At 34.0% G+C, this 24,912-nt stretch overlaps 1 protein-coding gene across 4 annotated transcripts; it reads right to left on the reverse strand.

Moving 5' to 3' along the window:
- Positions 1–1,245: 1,245 nt before the first annotated feature.
- Positions 1,246–22,930, reverse strand: LOC129262570 (BLOC-1-related complex subunit 8-like). Of its 4 annotated transcripts, none has more exons than XM_054900706.2 (7): positions 22,670–22,930; positions 15,945–16,086; positions 15,384–15,422; positions 14,745–14,857; positions 13,140–13,204; positions 12,203–12,310; positions 1,246–3,377 (listed from the first exon to the last, which is right to left on the reverse strand). In XM_054900706.2, exons 2-7 carry the CDS (start codon positions 16,033–16,035, stop codon positions 3,347–3,349), a joined length of 447 nt encoding a protein of 148 aa, XP_054756681.2. In that variant the 5' UTR covers positions 16,036–16,086; positions 22,670–22,930; the 3' UTR covers positions 1,246–3,346. The 4 variants fall into 4 exon arrangements, with proteins under 4 accessions (XP_054756681.2, XP_063955694.1, XP_063955693.1 ...); XM_064099624.1 differs by lacking the exon at positions 22,670–22,930 and adding an exon at positions 21,447–21,734; XM_064099623.1 differs by lacking the exons at positions 1,246–3,377; positions 22,670–22,930 and adding exons at positions 8,968–10,869; positions 21,447–21,568.
- Positions 22,931–24,912: the final 1,982 nt, after the last annotated feature.

The raw sequence follows: 24,912 nt of genomic DNA on the forward strand, positions 1-24,912 counted from the left end.
CCTTAACAGGACTGGGGGCATCATACCCCACCCCCCTCTACGCTTCGCGCGATATTTCCGGAACCCATAAAGATAGCGCCGCATAGTTTTTATTTTTTATTTCTTTGAAGTCTCGCGCAACTTTTGAGACCAGATTCGTGACGTACGGGAATAGCATCACAACACCACGTGACTTTTTACGAGTCAATGTCATGCCGATTTTATATACTTTGTGTACAAAGTCTATGGGAGATGAAATTCATAAAAGGGTGATTATTTCTCATTCTAATTGGTCTGTTTAGTAATAATTTCCATTGAAAAAAAAGATGAAGAAACATAGAAATACATGAGAAATTCTAAAAAACAAAGAAATTAAGGAAAAATGTGACTTTCACAATTTTTCTGTGTGGAATCCTTTAACTAAGATGACAAAGATGACATCTGGGGGGGGGGGGGGGAATGAAAAATTTGAAGTGAAATTGGGTGTTAAATATGCAAATAATGGATTTCAGGAATAAATCTGCAAGAATGTGCGTGCCAAATTTTGGCGCGATCGCAAGAACGGCGGCCAAGATCAGAAGGGGGGCCTTCATGGCCCCTCCTCTGTACATCTCAAATAGCACAGATCTTTTAGGGTTGCTTTACAAGAAACTAGAAATATCAATGATGATTGGTACCCCACCCTGTTATGATGCCCTTACATATATGTTTTTTTATTGAGCCCTTAAAATGATAAACACATACATGTATGAGGATTTCAAAAGGGCTGCAAAGGTAATTGTCAATATGATGAGGGGTAGGGATTTATCCACATGCTCCAATACACAAAGTGATTTAATATCAGTTATAACAATTGTCTTTGTTGTAAAGACAAATATCAATATGCTATATTCATCATAGCCCTCGTAGAAAGGTGGTCAGAGTATAAAACCACTGAATAGTCCACACAACTTGTCATAATCTCCTAGCCAAATTGAGACCTATAAAGTAAAAAGAGATTTGTTTTCATCCAGCCATAACTTCTAATCTTTCAATTTCTTTTAAACTTTCAACGTAGTTTGTTTCCCTACATGTACTTTCGTACAAATAATTTAATACAAATGCTGGACCCCCCCTTTGTTTACTCATGGTTAGTCACACAAGAAGTGTCTGTTTGCATATCAAACATTTCTGTCATTTTAATTTTGTAATTCTAGTCCTCCTATTTTAAATCAATTACACTCTGCAAATCTAAAGCAGTAAATGATTAAGGCATGGAAACAAATGTTTACATTTTGATATATTTATATTGTTATTATAAATCAATACATTCCTATAAAATTGCACATTTTATACACAAAGTTGGGACACATTTACATGTATGTACAATGCATTTCATGAATTTTAGTAATAATAACGCAATTACCAATAACTTTACTCATCATCATAAAAAAATATTCCTTAATAATTCACCCCTCCAATTTTCACTAATTAACACATTACGACACTGCTACTCAAGACACTGAATGAGAAAGAAATACAATGATGAAAGATGACAAAGATGCATCAATACAGGCGGAAATACTACATTGTACAGTTAAAAGGCAAGACAATGCTTTTGTGCAAGCCAGGACTGTCAAGAGTTACAAACCTACACATTGACCCAAGAAAACAAACAGGAAAAGAAGTAGATCTATGGTGTCAAGGTGATATTTACTTATGAAGTTTTGCTACTCTACTTTAACCCGTTGCATACCGATCCTGCGTGCAGAAAATATGTGTAACAAGGATTGGAATAATCATCCAGTCTCTGTAATGTTAAATTGCTTATCTAATGATATATGCAGGGAAAGGATGGAATGTTAATACTAAATTATGGAGTAATGAGTATAAGAAGTTACCAAAGAGCTCTAAATATCTATTATAACTTATAAGTTAAACATGGAAAATGTTAATCATATCCACATGACAGTAGCACTGTTATTATGATTATTTTTATAATGGATCATGTTGGTGTTTTAATAATTAAAAATAAAGGATTCAGTATTATGAGCTTTATCAAAGCTAAAAACACAATACATAATATTAATGACTGCCTATTATTAGTATTGCATTTAGCTTGCATGTTCACCCTCGTGATTCCGGGTAGCCGAACCAAGCATTATGGAGATCAGGCTTATAGCCGTGAGGCCCCAGTTTTGTGGAATAAACTCCCAAGCACTATTAAGAATATTAATGATCTTAAGACATTCCATTCAAGTGTCAAGCATTACCTATTCAAGTCTGTATTTTTATACAGACTCATTTAATAGGCTTAGAAAAGAAAAGGGATTCAAATACATTATTCAATTCATCAGGATGTATGCATATTCATAGTAATAATATTCAATATACTCAACTTTCAAAGAAAGTACTATGTCAGAAAAAGTATCCTTTTCCCCCTCTTTTTTTCAAACTTAAATTAGAGTAAGTGTCAAACTACCCTACATGCATACTTGGTTTACTCACAAGAGATGAAATCTGTAGATCAACATTTGTCAGATGAAGATAAATATACAATTGCAATCCTTCAAAATACAAACGTATAGCTGAAATTATTCTTAGTAACATGAGTTATTTTTATTAAGTTGGGGCAGATTTGCAGACAGACCTATATTGATGGATTCTCACAAGCTAGAAAAAAAAAAAAAAAAAGGCATGTATTGATAGTCAATGCATTTGGATCTATGCCATTATACTTGTCATATAGGATATAAGTGCATTTGTTCATAATGGTTTTTACTTTCTAACCAATTGGTGTAAGGTCGGGGGGGGGGGGCGTTTCATGAAAGTTGTCGGCACTGACTAAATTGTCAACGCTGACAATTTCATTGAAATCCTTGGTTTTGATTGGCTCAGAAGCTCTGGTCTCCGACTGTTACTATGGTAACTGTCGGAGAAATACAACTTGTCAGTGCTGACAACTTTCATGAAACGGGCCCCATTCCCATTAATGTACAATGCCATTATGGCCAAACCCAATTCATTAATCTAATGCAATTGCTGGTTGCCAAATACCAAACTGGTCTAAAAGCCACTAGGGCTAACTATTTTGCCCTATTTTTAAATGGTCACCATCCAAATTACAACTCTGTCAACTTTTGATTAGCTTAAAAAGGGAATTGAACAAAATGTTGGAGTGAGGAATGAGCATAGACCATTAAGGGTGAGACCAAAGAGAGATTGGACAAAATGGGATCAAACAAAGTGAAAATCTCCTTGACGATTGGATTCACGCATCAAATACAGAATGTAAAATCCTAATGCAGCCATACCTCTCGGTCTCTCTTGCGAAGATCATTTACAGACTCTTTTTCTGTGAACGAATGCTCAGTCTGGCTTTGCCTCTTCAGTTCACTTTATAGTAACCATGCTCGAGACTGCAAAGAAACAGAGATAGACCAGTGTTAGCTTTAAAGTCATTGTCACATAATCTTCTGAGAACAATTTTTGTTTTATACAAGAAGAAAAGGTTTGCTTTATCTGAGGCCATATGAGGAAAGTAAAGTGTTTAATGCAACTCAAAACATCAAGCACAAGTTCCATATTGCATTTTAGCACAAGTCTTTCTGCAATAAGCCCTTGGACAATCTCAGCTTGAAGTACATTCTCCAAATTTTCAAAGATCAATGCCATTAATACAACTTTTGCTAATGCAATGTGGATTGGATGAAAGGGAAACTGAATTAATGACAAGAGACTGTTCCATGAAACTGTCTAGCACATGGACAACGCATAGAAAAAGTGGTTATACAACTAACAGCACTTGTTTCTGATGAGTGTCCCAAGAATTCAGGCTTTAAAAATATTTAGATACCAGGGGGAAGTGCTCTAATAATTCCTAGATATGTGCAGCATAAAACATATTATTGCATTGATCAGATAAATATGCTTCAGACAGGTATGCTAAATTTGCTAATGTGGAGTCATCAATTAGGTTATACAGGTTTAAGACTGAAGTATGACACAACCTTGGTTATTAACCTAGCTTTTAACTTATCTGCAACTTCAATTCTAATTGCCAATTGCATAATTACAGGTAGCCTTATGATTGAGGCTATAGACTACACTTAAAAGTATAAATGACAATCTTAAAAACAAATTACAAACAAATTTCACAATTGTCATCATTTTCATTGTTATAATAGAAAAAAAAAAGAGTCATACAAAAATTTAGAAGAAAATTTTGGAAATATTGGTCTATCTTCATGAAGCTATAACAAGCCTTACGCAAACAAAATATATTTCTAAAATTTTCAAAAAATATAAATATATACTTGATCTACAGAATGGCATGACAGTTTCAATAATTCATCTAATTGATTATTAAAATCATTTTTAAGTCTTCTTATATTAATGCATTCTACTTGTATTTCTAGTCTATCCTACCACTTCCATTTATTTGATATATTTCATGATTTTATTAGCCATTAACCTTCACATTATGTATGTATCTCAGGATATGAAATGTTGTTTGTTTAGCCGTGAAAAAGTGACATATTCAGCTGATACACATGCTGAATAATATATTGTAATGACAACATGAATCAATGGTTACCATGAATTAATTACAAAGCTGAAAGTTTCTTTCTTGTCTGTTCCATTTCCTTTTTTATTTTTTCTCTTCTCTCTCTCTCTTTTTTTTTTGGGAGGGGGGGGGGTGGGGGTAGTGCAGGAAAACTTACTGATAGCACTATTAACTTAAAACACTTAACACTTATCCTGGTCATCAAATGATGGGGTAATAATGAACATGTATCTGTAAAGCGCTTAGACATGTTGTTCCGCTGCATTAAGCGCCATATAAAAGCGGATTATTATAATTATTAACATACATTAGATGTACATCAATGATGCATATCAATTTCAAAAGTTTATGAAATTTATGAAGATGAACATAGGGATACAATACACGACAGTCAATTTATGTTCATGACATGTAACTAGTAATAGCATACACATACAAACAAGACTTAAAATGCTAAAAAAGAATACCAGCATCATGCATTAAGATGTTACGATCAGCATATCAAAATGTACATATCTAATATCTTCAAAATTTATGTATATAAAGAAGAGTATGGCAGTTTTGGGAATAGAGGAAGCAAATGATAGGTTACATGATAACTTCCACTGATACAAAACATGTTTAATACTAAAAAAAATATTAATGCTGAATGGAACATTCTATAATCCTACTCTACAAGAATAATGTCGATATAATGAGGAAGTATGCTCATTCTAAAACACACAAGGATGGGGGAGGGGCTAGTCCAGCCAGGGTAAATGCAATATGATTTCACAGGCATTATTGTTTGGGCACGATGGTGGGCTTGGTCCAAAGTACTACACAGTATGTTATCCGGCTAGATTTGCCCCTAGTGGTAGTATTATAATTGCTTTCATCAGTCTATCATAGTCATGCTAACCACCCATCTATCTCAAGAGTCTACAGGCTTATTTCTACTCTTTTATAATTTGCCTTTTCTCATCAAGATTGTAATATACCTGTTGCAAGGCTTCCATACTGCCATGATTTAGATTGGCTATATTAACGCATCAGCAAAATTCAAACTGGCTTAAAAACCTGTCATAACTCTTTAAGGACGTTCCACAGTTATGTTTGTGCGCATTATGATCTGCGGATTCTGCGCATATTTTACACTCTGCGCGCTGACGTCACAATGGATGAACTGGTGATTAATCAGCTGTAGGTAATGTGAGCTGATTTTTCTCCTTATCTGCACTAACTGCAGATCCGATGTATTATTTTATGAAGCTAATAAACTGGAATTATTCCATGGACCATTCTTTTTATTCCTCTACAATTTCAAAATAGTTTCTCTGTAGTGCTGCAAAGTATGATGAATATGACCCCGAGTTTGAATAAATGGAAAAGTGGTTCGGAATTTTTCCTCACATAGATACAAATTAGCTTTTGGCGCGTTTTCGGGTGTTTTAAGAAGCACTGTTTGCTTTAACAAGAGTGCTGATAGTTTGAAAACAAGCACATGAACCCATATTTTTTAATGTTTGCACCTCTTAGATATACCTTCCTCTACAACTTTGCAAAGTTTGGTGAAAATGGCATGGGTTTTGGATAAAGTGCAGCATTTCTTTAACTTCTCAAGTTTATTATTGAAATTAGAAATTTTTGAGGTTTAGTATCTTTCCTGAAATTTCTAAGAACTGAGAGTGTTGCTACACTTAAATGAGCAAACAATTGACAGCAATATAAATAGATTATCCATCTTACGGATACAATTATTAATCATATTGCAAAATTTGATGAAATTTTCATGGATTTTGACTGAGTAATAGCTAGAGCTTTAAACTCATTGTTGTGATCTCGTGAGGTCTAAAAATGCGCAATTCTTAAGAACATCATCCATTTTGGGTTAACTTTGAAGCTCTATAGCAAAAAATCAAGCACAATGACCCATGTTAATTTTTGCATATTTGGAATATTCAGGTGCTAAAGTATCTATGTGCAAAGTATGATGAAAATGACATGGATTTTCAATGTTTGGGAGCAAGACTACGGAACCATTCGCATTTTAGACGGTATTATTAGACTTATGCTTGTTTTCGGCACATTTTGGGCTGTTTCAAGCCAACTCGCAATACTTTGGACACTGATAATTTGAAAACGAGCACATGGACGGTATGGACCCCATAGTTTAAATGTCTTAACTTCTTCAGAATATATTCCTCTACAAATCTACAATGAGCACTGCAAAAACTCCGGTGTTGATTTAACACCAGACCGGAATCTATATATGTCCACCCCAGAGAAGTATTGAAACAACACCAGTTTGGAATCAAACTTATGCTGTTTTAATACTAATTAGAGTTGTGTAAACACCTATGGGCGATTCCACACTAGAACTTCAAAAATATCCTAAATTTCAACATGCTTTCAATAAGTCATAAGTAGTGTATTTTTTTTACTATGATACCTACATTTTATAAAAATTATGAGTTTTAACCAAAAGTGAAATCAGATATATTTTTTTTAAGGGGAACAATGGAATTTTCAATTTTCAATAATTTTGCTAATTAAATAGTCAAGTACAAACACTGCCTGAAACAATTATTGGCAAAGCACGAGAAGATTGAAAATATTGCAGGTCAATGGAATAATGTATCATTGGTGGTTCCAAATAATATCTACAACATTTTCATGATCCATAATAGGGGCAGCCCTGATTTTTCCGAACCTATTTTGGCAATGTCCCATACGACACATAAAAATGCAAAAGTTTATCCTACAATTTCATTTTTGATGATGCAATTTCACAATATCAGTTTCTCTTTCTTTGACCCATGGGTGATGATTGATTTATCCCATAAGGATCTAATCACTGCCCCTCATTTTTCAATAATTGTCCCATTAAAAGTTGTCCCGTACGAAACACAATATATAATGCATTTAATTGCAGGATTTTGACTCAGAAACTATGAATAGTAGGCCTATTTTAATTCAAGTAATTGATTTGACATGAAGTGAACTGAAAAAAATACTTTTTTTTTATCTCCATAGAACATGAAATAGGTGATTCTAACCATTTTAATTGATTTCATGAAGGTGTATTCTTTTGTGAATCCCTTCAGCTAAACTGGTGATTTTCACTGGTCAGAGTAGGTTAATTTCTTTGTCACTGAGCATGAAAAGAAAACCTTTATAATTGATTTACCCTAGCCTGGAAGATGACTTCCTCTTGCATGCTAATGTGGGATTATTATAAGATGTAAAAAAAATTACATATCAATCAACTTATTTGGACTTCCCTTGATGATCACAATTTTTTATATATACAGTATTGAAACTCCTTACTTTTTTCAAGTTGTAAAATAATCTGGAAAATAAGACAAACCATTATGGTTTCATGAAATGCAGAAAGGTTTGAAAAAGTAGAACCGCATTTCTTTAGAAAAAATATTTTGTGGAATTACAAGTGACAGTTGTGATATATATATCATGTATATATACATTTTATATGAAAAATTATAACATTTTAGCCCCATAATTTACACAAACAGTTTCATTCATTCATTGATTAAATAGTGTATTGGAAATCATCAATTAATTCACTAAAATATACATGTAACTTCACACAAAAACTCAAGTTTTTCAGCTCATAAATGCTGCGAACCCTTGTACATTTCCCATCATGAAAAAAAAGTGATAACATATTGCTCCCGATATACTGAGGTTACTTAATTATATTGTCCTGAATGACTACTAATTTAAAGACTTTTCATTAAAAAGGAAGAATTTAGGGGCAATGCTCCCCTTCTGATTGATAAAAGTTATTTTTTTTATTCAGACTGCCCACTACAACACGCAAGTGCCTGTACAACACACAAGTGTCCCGTACGACACACAAATGTCCCGTACGACACAGAAGTGTCCTGTACGACACACAAGTGTCCCGTACGACACATTATTTTGTTTATGATATATTAACATAAATATTCAGTAAATTGCGGTTTCTAACATAATGAATGTCTTTAGTTTGATAGGACTATCATTATCATCAGCCAAATAAAGTGATTGAAGAAGTCAAAGAGACATAAAGTAAGAAAGTTTGGCTTCAATTTAGAGATGTCCCGTACGACACATTTTGAGTGTCCCGTACGCCACAATGTTCTCGAATATTGTAATTTGCTTTATTTATTCATGAATGTTTATTTTGCTTTATTTCATAGATGTGTTTGTTCTTGGGTACTTGAATATCAATTTGAGGTCAGTTTCTATGAAAATTATCTGTCCAACTCACAGATTTTAGAGTTCAAACTTGAGGTTTCGAAAAAAGCCACTTTTTCTGCGTCCGTACGACACATTACTATTTTAAATCTGTATTATACAGGATGTGAATTCAAGTCATGTTAAGTCTTGGTTTTTCTAACACTCTGGTAGTACTTGATGATCACCTTTAGTTACTGGAATATTTTTTTGTTTTTCTTGTCAAAAACTGTCAAATGTTCTCTAAATGTCCCGTACGACACGTATGGAATCACCCCTATCTGGTGTTAGACCAAAACCAAACTGGTGTTGTTTAACACTTTTCTGGTGTGGACATATATAGATTCCAGGCTGGTGTTAAATCAAAATCGGAGTTTTTGCAGTGTATGATGAAAATGACATGGATTTTGAATGTTTGGGAGCAGGACAAATGAACCATTCATATTTTAGACATTTTGGACGGTATTAGACTTTTGCCCGTTTTAGGCGCATTACAGACTGTTTCAAGCCAACTAGCAACACTTTAGACACTGATAGTTTGATAACGAGCACATGGACCCCATATTCTTAATATTTTAATGTCTTCAAAATATATTCCTCTACAAATCTAGAGAGTATGATGAAAATGACATGGATTTTTAATGTTTGGGAGCAGAACTACGGACCCATTCGTATTTTAGACATTTTGGATGGTATTATCAGACTTTTACTTGTTTTCGGCGCATTTTTGGGCTGTTTCAAGCCAACTCGCAACAGTTTAGACACTGATAGTTTAACAACGAGCACATGGACCCCATGTTTTTAATATTTTAACGTCATCAGAATACATTCCTCTCCAAATCTAGAGAGTGTGATGAAAATGACATGGATTTTGAATGTTTGGGAGCAGAACTAAGGAACCATTCGTATTTTAGACATTTTAGACAGTATTATTAGACTTTTGCATGTTATCTGCGCATTTTAGGCGATTTTCAAGCCAACTTACAACATTTTGGACACTGATAGTTAAAAAACGAGCACATGGACCACATATACATGCATTTAATGTTTTAAGGTCTCCAGAATATATTCAACAAATCTGGAGAGTATGATGAAAATGACATGGATTTTGAATATTTGGGAGCGAAATATGAAACCATTTGCATTTTAGACGGTATTATTTTACTTTTTGCTTGTTTTCGGCGCACTTTAGGTGGATTTCAATATTTTCAAGCCAACTCGCAAAACTTTGGACACTCATAGTTAAAAAACGAGCACATGGACCCCATATTTTTAACTTCCCTACCGATATGCATTCCTCTACAACTTAGCCGAATTTGATGAAAATGACATGGATTTTGAAAAAAGTGCAGCTTACAAAATACTTTTTCAATTTTTGATTAGATTCACATCTTTGAAGATTTTTTTTTTCTCCGAGTTTTTGCACCATTCTTGCCAATTGAGGGCGCTGCTGACTCCAAATAGATATAGTTTTACCAATTAAAAGACTTTCTCTTACTTTGGTATACACTTTGTTATATATCTTGAAATTTGATTAAGTTTGATGCAGTATCCACTGAGTAATGATGATTTAAACTCATTTGGTGAATTTGTGAGGTCTAAGAGAGGCATAATTCTCTTGATTGCGCAAGATTACATATCATTCAAATACGGCGACTTAGAAGACCCGTAGAAAAAAAAAGCGCACATGAACCTATATCATTTTTTGCATTTTCATAATGCATACATACCAAAGTAACTCTCTGCCAAATTTGGTGAAAATGACATGGACTTCATTTTAACTGTGGAACGTCCTTAAATGATTTGTTGTAGCCATGACATACAAACCACAAATATTTTTTCCTTTTTTACATTACATTGGAGGCATTAAATACATCAGCTATATCTTGTATGTTTGCAATTACTACTAGTTATCGAGGACACATATTACTGAGAAACATTCACATGCTAAAGCACAAAGCAGGGTAGAAAGCAGGCATGAAAGGGCAATATATGTTTCATATACCCATAATGATCATTCTTTCACTTGGCTGAGCGGTCTCCTAGGAGTACCATGTATAGAAGATCTTTTACTAGCTCCACCTCCTCCTACTGTTCCTCCTCCTCCTTCAAGTACCTCCCATCTGTTGGTGGTGTATGAGGGTCAATGATGTTTGGGATGGGACAGGACGGGGTTAGGACAGGTAGGTACATGGTATAGGTTTGAATAGGTGTAAATACTAACATTGGTGAGAATTATAACAGAAACCAACATGAGCTATTTTTTTTAAAACAAAAATATTCACTCTTATTCTTGATTACCCCGCCTCCCCCTAAAAAAAAGGAACGTTTACTTTAATACAGTAGATACACCCTTGATAGGCTGAAAAGAAAAGCACATATTGATTAGGGGTATCTCTGGTTGATTTTAAACAAAATTCAAGCAATAAGGCCATAGTTGGAATAATTAAAACTTTAATAGCAAAAGTACTCTTTAAATTTGTAAGCTGAGTTGAAGCTAAATTCTTTTTATCGCATCGTAATACCATAATGCCAATTATAAAACAATGCATGACTAATGCCTCGTATCAAAATTGCTATGGTATATATGTTATGCAATCACCTTTCAATCAATGCCTGCAAACTTTGGGCAGAAATACCCTAAAGGAGGGGTCTTAGATTATAAATGAAATACTTTCTTAAAGGTCAAGTCCATCCCAGGAAAATGCTAACTTGAATAAATGGAGAAAAATCAAACTAGCATAGTGCTGAAAATTTCATCAAAACTGGATGTAAAATAAGAAAGTTATGACATTTTAAAGTTTCGCTTATTTTTCACAAAACAGTGATATGCACAACTAGGTGAGTCAGTCGATGATGTCCATCACTCACTATTTCTTTTGTTTTTTATTGTTTGAATTATATAATATTTCTCTTTTTACAGATTTGACAATATGGACCAACTTGACTGAACCATAGTATTAAACAATGCTAATCCCACATGTTCAGGGAGGAATTAATTGTTATATCACTTGACAATGAAGAGAAAAATAAGTGGATGACATCATCAGTCTCCTGATACTGACCAGGATGTGCATATAACTGTTTTGTGAAATTAAGCGAAACTTTAAAATGTCATAACTTTCTTATTTTACATCCGATTTTGATTAGATTTTCAGTGTTATGTTTGTTGGATTTTTCTCTTTTTATTCAAATCAACTTTTTGATGGGGTGGACTTGTCCTTTAAATTAGATACTAGAGATGAATCAGGAGTCATGACTAACTACTTAAATAATTTGATTATTTTCTCACTACTAGCCTATTCACCTAGCAAAACTGATGTTTCTTGAGAGTATGACCACAATTCACCCTCTCAAATTTCCCCCAAATCAAGAAAACGTCATATTTCCAATGAATACGAATGAATACATGTAAAAAAATACATAGGGAGTACCATAGAGAGGTTAGGTACATACCTGTCCGAAGCTCTGTGATTCAAATGTTGTTTGGTGACTACAGCACTCTTAAGAAGGGTATTGATGGAAGTAAATGGTCTTACACTTGCTTTCATACTATCAACAGTCCTGTAATATACAGTTTATAGAGGAATTATTTGTAGACTGTACATTAAAAACACTATAAAACCGAGTCATGATGTATAATTAAAATTATAATTTTTAATGTTATAAATAAATGGGCAGCAGTTGAACCTTTTGTGCTAAAGTGGAAAGTTAAAAAAATGACTGAAAAAACACCCTAGAACTTGTGAAAATAATCCCGAATTCATATCATACTGTTTTGACATGAACTTAGAATGTATATTTCAGTTATAAATAATCCTAATTTGAATGGAAAATGAAGTGAAACAACTTAACATTTCCGTCCAAAAAGACGGAAGATTCGCATTTGCCAATCTAGATCAAACATCTATAACACAAAATTTTAAGCATGTGGGCACACACATTGTAAAAGTTGCATGGTTTTTTTTCTTTGGATTGTTCTAATTACATTCTGTCATAAAAATGCGGATAAATTTGATTACCTGTCAGAATTTCCCTATTTGTGGCAGATGATGAATAAAAAGCCTTTTTATTCAATATTTTAAGTTTACACAGACCTGCCAAAAACAGCTTCATAGCTGATGTCAGCACTGGTAAATTAAGATTCAAGCAGTGAACACATTTTTCAAGGGAATGGTAATGGTTTAATTTATCAACCCCCCCCCCCCCAAACTTGAATACCAGGACATCATGTACATGTACAATCAGCTTAAATTAGCATACAGTAATCAATAATAATTATTGAAACATTAACATAGATATTTTTGAAATATTACAAGTTTATACTGTGGTTTCAAAACAATTTAATTATATATGCAACATTAAGCAATCACTGAAAGACAAATATAACTACCTTGTAGCATAATCTACATCATAGCATTTCCCCTGTACTTCTTGCTGTAATGCTGCGAGGTCAGTCTGTGGTTTGAAATAAGAAGGATTTCAGATTATGAGTAGTATATCAGAGATTTTTAGTGTGTCTGAGATTATTAGCAATACCTTGAGATTAATAGCAGTTAATCAGAAATTGGTAGTAATTCTGAATTGAAGAGTATTTAGTAAATAAGAGATTATGGGTTTTACATGTAAATCTAAAAATCATGAGTAGTGAGTCTGAAAAAATAAATAGTAAATCAGAAATTATTTAGTGAATCGGTGATTATGAGAAGTGAAATCAGAGACTGTCACAAGCTAATCAGAGAAAACGACTAGCAAATAAAAGATAAAAACGTTAACAGAGATTATGGTTGTCAAGTTGTAAATCTGATATTAAGGAGAAGTAAATCAGGGATTATGAATGTGAATCAAATATTATGAGCTATAAGTCTGACCTTACAAGTAGTACGACAGAGAAACTTTCTTTTAAGAATTTAGCATTTCCATTCACTTGAGTCAAATGTAAGTATAATATATGGTTGACTCAAGTAAGGTGAAATGTTATTGTATTGTCAAATATGATTTTTTTTTCCTTCTTCTGCTCAATTTATAAACTACATGTGTGACACACAAACTAAATGTAAGTGTACATATGTACTACTGGAAAACATATGAAATCAATTACAAATCAAACACAATCTTTGAGGGACTAACCATTAGGAGGTTGGCAAATACAGGCAATAATGAGCTGAGTTCTAATATTACATATTAAGCTAAGTACATGGAGTTGCAACAAACTATGATTTCATGAGATAGTTTTCAAAATCAAGGTAAACTGTCACCTTATCATCTTAAATTTATGTCTGGTTTATGTACATAAAACTGTGAAATCATGGAAGCTAATAAGGATCACATGAAAATCACCAATAAATCAAATGTGGGATGGTATATTCTTTATTGCTTGGAAAAGATTTACAATTGATCCGATCAATTGCAACTAGGCAACGTCAACATCTGTAATGCATGTTTGTTCAAAATATTTTCTAGCTGTGATGTACATTCATGCATTCATTGTTTTCTTAAAAATTCACTGCGCTTCTCTTTGCATACAGAGAACATTGTGCAAGTTTTCGTAGAAAAAATTATGACACTGATGGATTTCCATAGAGTTACGATTGATTGGATCATTCATAACTCTTTGTAACACGGGGCCCAGGTTGGAATACCATGCTTATTTTGTACATTTCTTAGCAATTACGCATTATCTACCAGAATCAGATGAAACATACTGTACATTCAATTTAATGTATACAAACATTTGAGTAGTTATTTCATTGGATTCAGTCATTTACAATATAGTTAATCAATCAAGCTAATTTTCAAATGGGCTGCGGTAATATGTTTATTTAAAAAAAAATGCCTGAAAAAAAGAGTGCTCACATTGTTCCACACACAAACCCAAGCTTCAAACCTTACACTAACCTAAATCCCAACCCTACATCATTCTGAACCAAAGGCCGTATTATAACCCTAACCTACATGTTTGTCTTAAAAAATTAATTTAGTTCTAATACATACTCACCTTGCATTGTGATAAATGAGGCAAAGACCGACGTACATGCTCTTGAAGCCTATATAAGGCTAGGGAAGGCTCATTCACAACAATATGTAGGCATTCTGAGAACTTGTCAGTTACTGTCAATAAACAAAAGGAGAGAATTCGTTTGCACAACTAAGACAGCGCTAAGTTTCCCCAACTCTTACACATGGTTAAAAAAAAAAACGTTTACACATGTGGAAAAATATCGTAAAGTCCATAATTCCCACATAATAGATACATATCCATTTACAACATGCCTATACTAGCACAAGTAGATATGTGGATGATATAAAAAAAAAAAAAATGAAATGAAGGGGCTAACATATATTTATCTTTTCTCTTTCTTTTTAATAACTACAATTCCAAATATCTGCAAATATTTTTAAAAATCACATAAAAGTAAGCAACATTCTGGCTTTTATCAATAACTAAACAGGTCAAAAAGCAAAAAAAAAAAAAAGAATAGCTGGTAGCCAGGTACAATTTACTAGTACACAATACTAATATTGTCTGACAGACATTTCAAATTACTTCATAAAGTACATGAACATAATAGAAGAACTAAAAGAATAATAAATTATAATTTGTTGTCCACAGATGCCCACAGACTATCTATCTCACCTTTCTTCACCTTGTAGTCCACTTCAAGGTCAACACCATCTATAACAAAACGGATAATTAAATGTGATAGTTAGATTTGTGAATAAGATAAAACTAGAGGTAATGTGTTAGGCTTCCTAATCACTAATTACATGCAATCATTATCCTCCTCTTAATAATGCTTTAGCAATCTAGAGCATCATTACCTTCATTGTCATCATCAATGTCATTCTTGTAATTTTCATCATTATCATTGGCATTAATGTTATTACATGTAATACACTCATGTATGTACTTTCCAATTCATAATCATCATAACAATTCATACGTGTACAGAACCTTAAAAGGCATGATTGTGTTTTATTTACAGGTATTTTTAAAATAATTATTTCACTTTCGTGTATGCATGATATGTCGGTGACTCCTCTTAAAATCAGTAGGAAATATTGAATATAGCTATACCTAAAAAATAAGGTAAAACTCTGTAAGATTTCAGAACCACCAATAATATTAGAAGTCAACTCTGCTTAGCTGAGAGCCACATTAAAAAAAGCGTACTACAGAATGTAACCCCATACTCACCTCTCTGTGCTCCATGTACTATCTGTGGCTGTTGCATGGTGCCTTGTCTACCAACTGAATAGGCATGAAAACTGTGAGTGTCAAGATCCATCAGAGTCAACTATGGCACTAAAACCCTCTTGAAGATTGCCTAATACTGTACCTGAAGGGGGAGACACATTAGACTAGTTGACATATCAACAATTCAATGAAACTAGTAGACATACAATGAAATTAGAATAAAAGTCAAACATTATTCAAGGGACCAAATAGTTTGGTGTTCTATGCACACACACACACGCACACACACACACAAAGGGACTAAAGCTGTCCTTGTCCAGCTTGGTGTGGTTGTCGGACTCAGGATGACTTGATGTGATCATGGAAAAAAAATTAATGTCTAAAACTGTTGCAAAAGGCAACAATTGTAAAGCCCTTTGGCAATGCCACTGGGCAGATACTCAGTTAGACAAGTAGCAGAGTGGATATACAGTTACATAGAGTATTCAAAGATGAATCAAGGAGAGTTATTTGTGTTCATGTAAATATTGAAAATAATAGTTTTCTGATTTTGAATTTATAGCTCCAAATATAGAAAACTTACAAGTACAATTTTACACAGATTTATTAAAAATTTTGGAAACAGAATGGAATGGAAAGGAAAATATTACCATTGGTGGAGATTTTAATTGTATTTTAGACCTACTTTTGGATAAAGAGGGTGGGACACAGTTGATAAAGAAAAAAATTGTACAAAAGACATTATGGTACCCTTTGAATTAATTGACATTTGGCGCAGCAGGAATAATGATAGCAGACAATTTACATGGAGACAAAATACACCTTTTATTCAATGCCGGCTTGATTATTTTCAAGTGAACGGAGATTTAAAACAGAAAGTTAAAAAAGCAAATATTGTTAGGGCATTACGCACAGACCATTCAGCTGTGTGCTTAGTTATACAGTTGAATAAAAACAAGCAAGGGAAAGGATATTGGAAGCTAAACACATCACTTCTTCAAGATATGTAAAGGTTATGAGGGAAAATATTAATATATGGAAAAAAGAGTATTCTTCTTTGGAACCAAGAATAAAGTGGGATTGGATCAAGCATAAGATACGATGTTTTAGTGTAAAGTATTCTAGTACGGTACGAATGCAGATATCTGATATTGAAAAACAATTAAGAACTAACTTAAATGTACTTGAGAATACGCTTACTGTTAGTGAAAATAAGGATACTATCAAGGAGATAGAAAAGATAAAGGAAGAATTGATAGAAATTGACAATGATAGAGAAGCTGGGCTCTTGGTTAGGTCAAGGAGTCGATGGTATGAAAAGGGAGAAAAGAGTAATGAATATTTTCTTGGCTTAGAAAAGAGTAATAATGTAAAGAAGCTGTGTTATGAAATTTTTTGTAGATGGTCAGTTAATTACAGAATTTAGAGATATTTCATCAGATCAAAAGAATTATTATGAAAAGTTACAAAACTAAGATTCGGATCTGGAGAATTATGTTTGTTTTTGGAGAAAGTTAGTGTTCCCTCTTTAAATGCTGAAGATAGAGGAAAGTTGAAAAAAACAATTTCTAAAAAGGAATGTAGAGAAGTACTTAATGATTTGGCCAAAAACAAGAGCCCAGGAAATGATGGTATCCCGGTTGAATTTTATTTAAGTTTTTGGAATGATTTAGAAGATATTTTTATGGAATCAGTAATGTAGTTTTGGAAAAGGAGAGATGTCAATATCTCAAAGGCAAGCGATTCTTATTCTAATGAAGAAAGAAGGTAAAGATGAGAAGGAGCTTAAGAACTGGCGACCGATATCTTTGTTGAATGTAGATGTAAAAATTATGAATTTGGTTTTTGCTAAACGTATAAGTAAGATTATAGATAAATTGATAAGAGTTTGTAAAGGAAGATTCATAGGTGAATCTATCAGAGTCATTATAGATGTATATTATGTTTTACACAAAAATGCATAACAATTAACATACCAGGACTTTTTTTCTTTTTAGATTATGAAAAAGCTTTCGACTCATTAGAGTGGGATTTTATGATGAAAGCTCTTGATAAACTCTGCTTTGGACCCAAAGTCCAAAGTTATATACAGACTTTTTATAACAATATAAGCAGTTGTTACTAGTAATGGACATACTTCTGGTTATTTTGATTTGAGCCGAGGAGTGAGACAAGGGGATCCAATTTCCCCTTACCATTTTATTTTAGGTGTTGAAATACTTTCATGTGCTGTACGTCAAAATGAACAAATTAAGGGTATAGATATAGATGCAGGGTTGGCATATTTCCCGCTTTGGAGGCTTATTTCCCGGACGCCGGGAAATAAGCGGTATTTACCGGTATTTACTGCTTTTTTCCGGTATTTACCACTTTTCACCAGGAAATACCGGGAAATATAATATTCCACTCACTTTTCTATAGGGATTGTCAAATAACATAAAAACAAAGGTGGTGAGTATGGTTGCTCTGATGTGTACCATTTGTGTGAGAGGGTGTGTGTGTGTTTATGTTTGTGTTTGGGTGTTATCTATGTCTGTTATCATGAAATGCTGGAAAAAATACAATAAAATACTAAAAAGATCCCAAATATACATCTAATTTAGATATGATGTTCTTCATTAAAGTTTTTTGCCTAGTTATTGACTCTATTCAGATCAGTTAAATCTGTCATTTGAGTACATTTTTTGGAGAAAACATATATATTTATTGTCAATTTCAAATAGTACTCAGGTAACATTCACTGTATATCTCATTTTTAGGGGGAGGAATTGGTAAAGCACATTTTTCGGGGGAGGGGGGCATTTTCTATCTTTTCGTCATAGAGTCACAGTTGCAATGTGTGAAAAATTGTGTAGACTCAATGTTATTCAACTTAATAGCCACTTTAAGTATGGGATTTTTTCGGGCCCCACCTTTAGAAAAAGGTGTAAATTCCCCCAAATGACAATGAAATACATAAATATTATCATAAACATTTGGGACCCCATTTTCATTGTCAAATTCTTCAATTTCTCTGTCATCCTCATTGATGTCACTATCTCTGATCTATCCTTCTTCGTCATACATGTATATCGAGGATATCCTTGTCTCAATGTGAACCAGACATTCTTTTGAAAATTTTGTTGATCTCACTATGACTGATTAAAGAGAGGAGCTATTGTAAAGGGAAACAATGGAGCGTGCTCCAAGATTGATTTGTTTACAATAGCTTTCAATCAATGTGAATATGACAAACTGTACAAGTTATTTATTTTACATTTCCCATGAAACATTCAGTAGCTAAAGTATGTCAATTATGTTGTTATTGTATTCATTTTATATTTCTTAAGGGAAACAACTTTTGACACCTCTTTCCACTTTTTTGTACATTTGTATAAGTTATGCTTTTTAATTTTTGTGTTTGCTTTGTTTGTTAAACTTCTTTTAAAAGTTAGATTGAAAGAATTGCAACATTAAAAACGGCATAATCCGAGTTGTGTAATTTTTTAGGCTACAAAAAGATCTTTTTCTGTAAGCAATATCAATATTCACAACCACTAGTACACACTGATACATGTACACACTAAAACTCCTTACATACAGTAGAATACTGAGCTTTATTCACACTTAAAAACAAAAAATCATATTGTAATGAGATACAATGGCATGTAAAAAGTTAAACCCCAAGAGAAATATTTGTTTATGTTTTAATATGATTATTCAATGTCCAGGAACATAATTTGAGTTTGTGTACGTATGTGTGGACTTAAATCCTATGTGTGTTTGGGTATGTACATGTATGCAGTATGGATTTTATCTGTTTGTGTGTTTCTACTCTTGAGTTTTGTGATTCTAATTATTTCAGAACACTATTTTCATTTGTTGAGGTTAAAAACAACTAAAATTATTGAAAAAAAAAGAATTATAACTCATATTTCCCGTTTTTTACATATTTACCGGACGGTATTTACCGGTATTTACCACCGGTAATTACCGCTACCGGTATTTACCGCCCAACCCTGTATAGATGGGTATGTAGTAAATATTGTGCAATACACAGATGACACTACATTGGTTTTAGCAGATTTAGAATCAGCAAGGGAAGCCTTTGTGTGTTTGAAGATTTTTCTGGTCTTAAATTTAATAAAAGTAAAACAAATGCTATGTGGTTGGGATAAAAAAAATCTTGTAAAGTTAAGCCTTTGGATATTAATATACCTTCTGAACCTTTTAGAGTATTGGGAGTATTAATGTCTTTAATTTACATTGATCTTATGTTATCATTAAATTTTGAAAAATGTTTAGCAGATGTAAAAGTTTTACTGAATATATGGCGGAAAAGGAATCTAAGTCTGTTAGGAAAAATACAAATAGTAAAAACATTTGCCATATCCAAATTTGTTTATTGCGGATCAGTTTTACCAGTACCTGGTAACATATTGAAAGAATTAGAGCACGCCATTAAGGATTTTATATGGAATGGAAAAATAGATATGTCAAAAGGTCTACTCTAACAGGTTCATATGAACAAGGAGGGTTAAATATGATCAATATTCCCTCCTTCTTCATGGCTTTAAAGATAAAATGGATTTCAAGATTTTTGAATGATGACACCTCTCTTTGATTTTATTTTGATAATTCTTGAAGAAATTTGGAGGTGAATTTATATTTTATTGTAATATGTCAAAAAAGAGTTGTAAAACATGGGGCAATTGCCCCAATTTTTATCAAGGTGTATAGTCAGCCTTTTTTATTTTTGATCTTTAGATTCAAACTATAAAAACAAAAGTGAAACAATGGAACAATGAAACATCGCATGCGATCGGTCGCAGGTCAAACCGATCACATGCGATGTTTTGAAATCGGCCGTGAATAATACGTGCAAAGAAAAAGTTACTGGCCCAAAATCACCTTTTTTTAAAGGATAACCGGAGGATGGAAACGGAGTAAAATATGGGTGTGAGTAAGATATTTATTCATCTTTCTCGTTATATTTTTTTTCTTTAATTTTTACGATAAAAATGATTTCCATCCCACCTTTGTGACTCGGTATATCCGAACTGGTTCACCGTCTCGAAGTTCGGGTAGGTGGAGTGAAGTGGAGCCTGCACGAACTTCGCTCGAGGTACCGGTAATGGTATCGCGGTACCCGCCTTTGTTTTATTTTTAATTTTTTAGTAGTCTAAACTATAAAGCATTTTTTGGCGCTAGTGTAGTTTCGCACCTCCCCGTTTAATGGTTTTCAAACATATACAATCTCACCCTAAATAATTCACAACCTAAAATACTTGCATCTGAGCCTCCAAAGTCCAGTAGAAGTTGAATATTTGCCGTTTTGACACTTTTTTTTACAAAGTTTTACACCTATTTCGGAATCACTTGGTCGCTTGAAGCTCAGCGCTGCACATAAGCAGTCGGTACGCGTACAGTACGTACCACCTAGTGAAGTGTGTGTGTGTATGTGTATTTGAGTTTTGTCAGACGTGTATCAATCAGATATGATTATTTACGTCTGGGACTGACCTTTTACGTCACCATCCGAAAGACGTGACCAGGGCTCGTACCTCGAACCTCTGCATCAATTTGTAACTTCCCCACATAGCTTGGATTACAGGCGCACGCCACAACGCCCAGTTGAATTGTGCAAGAAGAGCGAGTTTTTCTATGGTATCTTCAAAAAGATTTTTTCCCCCTCTTTCAGCTTGCACCAAGTATTACGGTAGTGGTTGTGCAGAGTGGTTGATGTTTGTTGTGTGAAGGTGTGTGTGGGGTGTGCGCTTGTTTGAATGAAATAAGAAATGTGAAAAATGTGAATACACGTAGATTTAGCGATGAAATAAGAAATAATAACGTAGAGCCTTGTTTTGAACTCTAGGTCAGAGAACTTTCCTTCAGTTTACAATTGTTATTTCTTATTTCATCGCTAAATCTACGTGTATTCACATTTTTCACATTTCTTATTTCATTCAAAAAATCACACACACGCACACCCCACACACATACCTTCACACAACAAACATCAACCACTCTGCACAACCACTACCGTAATACTTGGTGCAAGCTGAAAGTGGGGAAAAACTCTTTTTGAAGATACCATAGAAAAACTCGCTCTTCTTGCACTTCACTAGGTGGTACGTACTGTACTGTACGCGTACCGACTGCTTATGTGCAGCGCTGAGCTTGATCAAGCGACCGAGTGATTCCGAAATAGGTGTAAAACTTTGTAAAAAAGTGTCAAAACGGCAAATATTCAACTTCTACTGGACTTTGGAGGCTCAGATGCAAGTATTTTAGGTTGTGAATTATTTAGGGTGAGATTGTACATGTTTGAAAACCATTAAACGGGGAGGTGCGAAACTACACTAGCGCCCATTTTTTTGTGGAGGCATCGCCCAAACGCTATCGCCCCGAGTGCAAACTATCCTTTTGTTCCCATTGTAACGTTAGATCAAAACAAAAATGGACTGATTTTCCCCGCTACGCCTTAGCCTTAGGCTTAGCTTAGGCGCTAGTCTTGGCCAGAATAATGATCTCGAGCTCGCCGGCGCCGCTGCGGAAGAACCACTCTCTGCACTGGCTCGCTCAGCCAGTGTCAGTGTCAGACGCTAGCTAAACGAACTTCGAATTCAGTCTTCGCACTGCATCATGTCGGGCTAAATATCATATTACCCAGTTACCCAAACTGGAATTTCTATTTCGAAGCTCAATCTATATACCTTTTGACATTGAATAAAATCATGACTTACTTGCTCACGAGCTCCTAACATTCCTTACAACTTTATGAAATGTTATTAACAAAAAATACAAAAAATTTGTTTTTGTCCACTGTGTATGGTGTCGGCAAGTTGGCAATCGTACGAAAAATTAGAACAAGTCCCTCCCTCCATCCCTCGTGGATGTCATGGGCAGTGTTGTTGTATAGTGCCTTGATGCACGCCCTTGGCCTTAAGGCACCTTGAGGCCTACTTTTTCAAAGCCTTGGCCTTGGACTTTCAAGCCTTGGCCTTGAGGTTTTCAGACCTTGGGTTTCCATGCCTTGGCCACAAGGGCGGAAATCTCTCCCAAGGGTAGGGGGACCAGGGGCTGGAAAATTTGACAAGCAAAAAAAAAAAAAAATTATCACCCCAAATGTAAGTTCGACCAAAATAAATTTGACAAGCAAAAAAAAAAAGGTTATCATCCAAAACGTAAGGTCATCTCGTCCAAAATACATGTTTTATTTCGATTTTGAAGGATGTATTTCTTTCCACAAAAAAGACCAAAAATGGTAGGGGGACATTTGATATTGTGTCCCCCACTACCATTTTGAGTAGGGGGGACGCGTACCCCTGGGATTTCCGCCCATGCTTGGCCATAGCCTTGACCTTGGGTATTAAAGCCTTGACCAGGGCCTTGCCTTCGGGGTTTCCCGGGGGGGGGTATATACTTAGATTTGGTTTGCACGGCCGGGGGTGTGCGGCTGAAGGTTCAAAACCCATACCCAGATCCATATTTACGGGTCATTTTGGCTAAAAAAAGTACCCAATATTAAGGATTTATTAAAATTTGACAAGCAAAAAAAAAAAAAAAGAAGAAAATTGCTGATATTCAGACCAGAGAAATTAAGGGACATTTTAAGGACTCTTTTTAGGAATTCATGAAGAGCAGACATATCTCACCAATCTACTCATGTAAACGTAAGCATGGACTGGAAATGATTTAAATACAGACCTAAAAAGCGGCAATAACTTTAAGTAGTCATAAAAAGAAGCATATGTCACTACATAAACTAATAATAAGCGTGAGGAAATATATTTAGTATGTATTTACTCGAGAACGGGATGTTCAGTACAACAGGATTATGTATCTCATTAACAATGCGAGCACCGGGAATGATGAAGACATAGGCCCTAAGCAAATTATGTTTCATAAACTTATGAAAAAAATCTTATGTAAAATGATATAAATTTACATGATATAATATAACAATTAAACAATAAAATAATGTAATATTCAATTTCTTCTTCCCCACTTCATTTCTCTTTATTTCTCCCCCTTTTTTTGCCAGCTATATTGGGGGAGGGGGCACGTGCCCCTTATGCCACTGCCCCTTTTATACAAACGTGCACCATTCCTCTTTGAAGGGCCCTTGCATTCATTATTGTTTCTGATAAATGCCCCTTTCCATTTAACAGTTTGTTAAAAAAATTCAGTTATATAAGGTTATTGAGTCAGCGCCCTTCGTTTCTGCAGGGGCCAAGTGGAACCTCCTTCACACTTGGGATATGGACAGGTCAAATTAAAAAAGCTAGCTCACGTCCATCTTAAAGGGGTACTCCGGGATGAAAATAATTAAAAATTCGCTAAGCAAAATGCCAAAAATTTCTTCAAAATCTGCTTTAAAAAATCAATTAAATTATTGAATTTTAAAGTTTAGCAATATTTTGTGAAAACAGTTATGTACATCGTCATGAATATTTATATGATGGATTAATGTCATGTCCCACTTTCCTCTTTCTATGCTTTTATATAAAAATTATTTCATATTTTCAGACATGCATGAACTGTTTCTCCGAAACAATGCAATTCTTTAAAATGTCATAACCTTGTTCCTTGTCCGATTTAATTTTCATTCAGTTGTTTTGGTTGTCTGATTATTTATCTGTTTAAACCAATATATTCTCAGCCTTAAGTACTCCTTTAACATTCTCTTATTCTCCCTCCTTTTCAATAAACTTGTCCTTTCCCTCTTTGATAATTTACTGATTTTTTTTACAATTAGTTCATAATATTTCAACCATGTTCAATGCAGGGCGCAAAATACTGTTTCTGTCAAACGTGACCTGTATTAGCCTTTGAAAATCGAAAATGGTCATGTCTTCCAAAAGGATTTTACAAGCAGAAAGACATTATTTTCTCTACCAATGAAATTTACTATTTAATTTCCATGTAAAGTGAACGGGTATTGAATGAAATTAAAACATAAAAACAAAGATTTTTTTTTTTTTTT

The sequence above is a fragment of the Lytechinus pictus genome, chromosome 5, assembly GCF_037042905.1.
Source record: "Lytechinus pictus isolate F3 Inbred chromosome 5, Lp3.0, whole genome shotgun sequence".
NCBI lineage: Eukaryota > Metazoa > Echinodermata > Echinoidea > Temnopleuroida > Toxopneustidae > Lytechinus > Lytechinus pictus.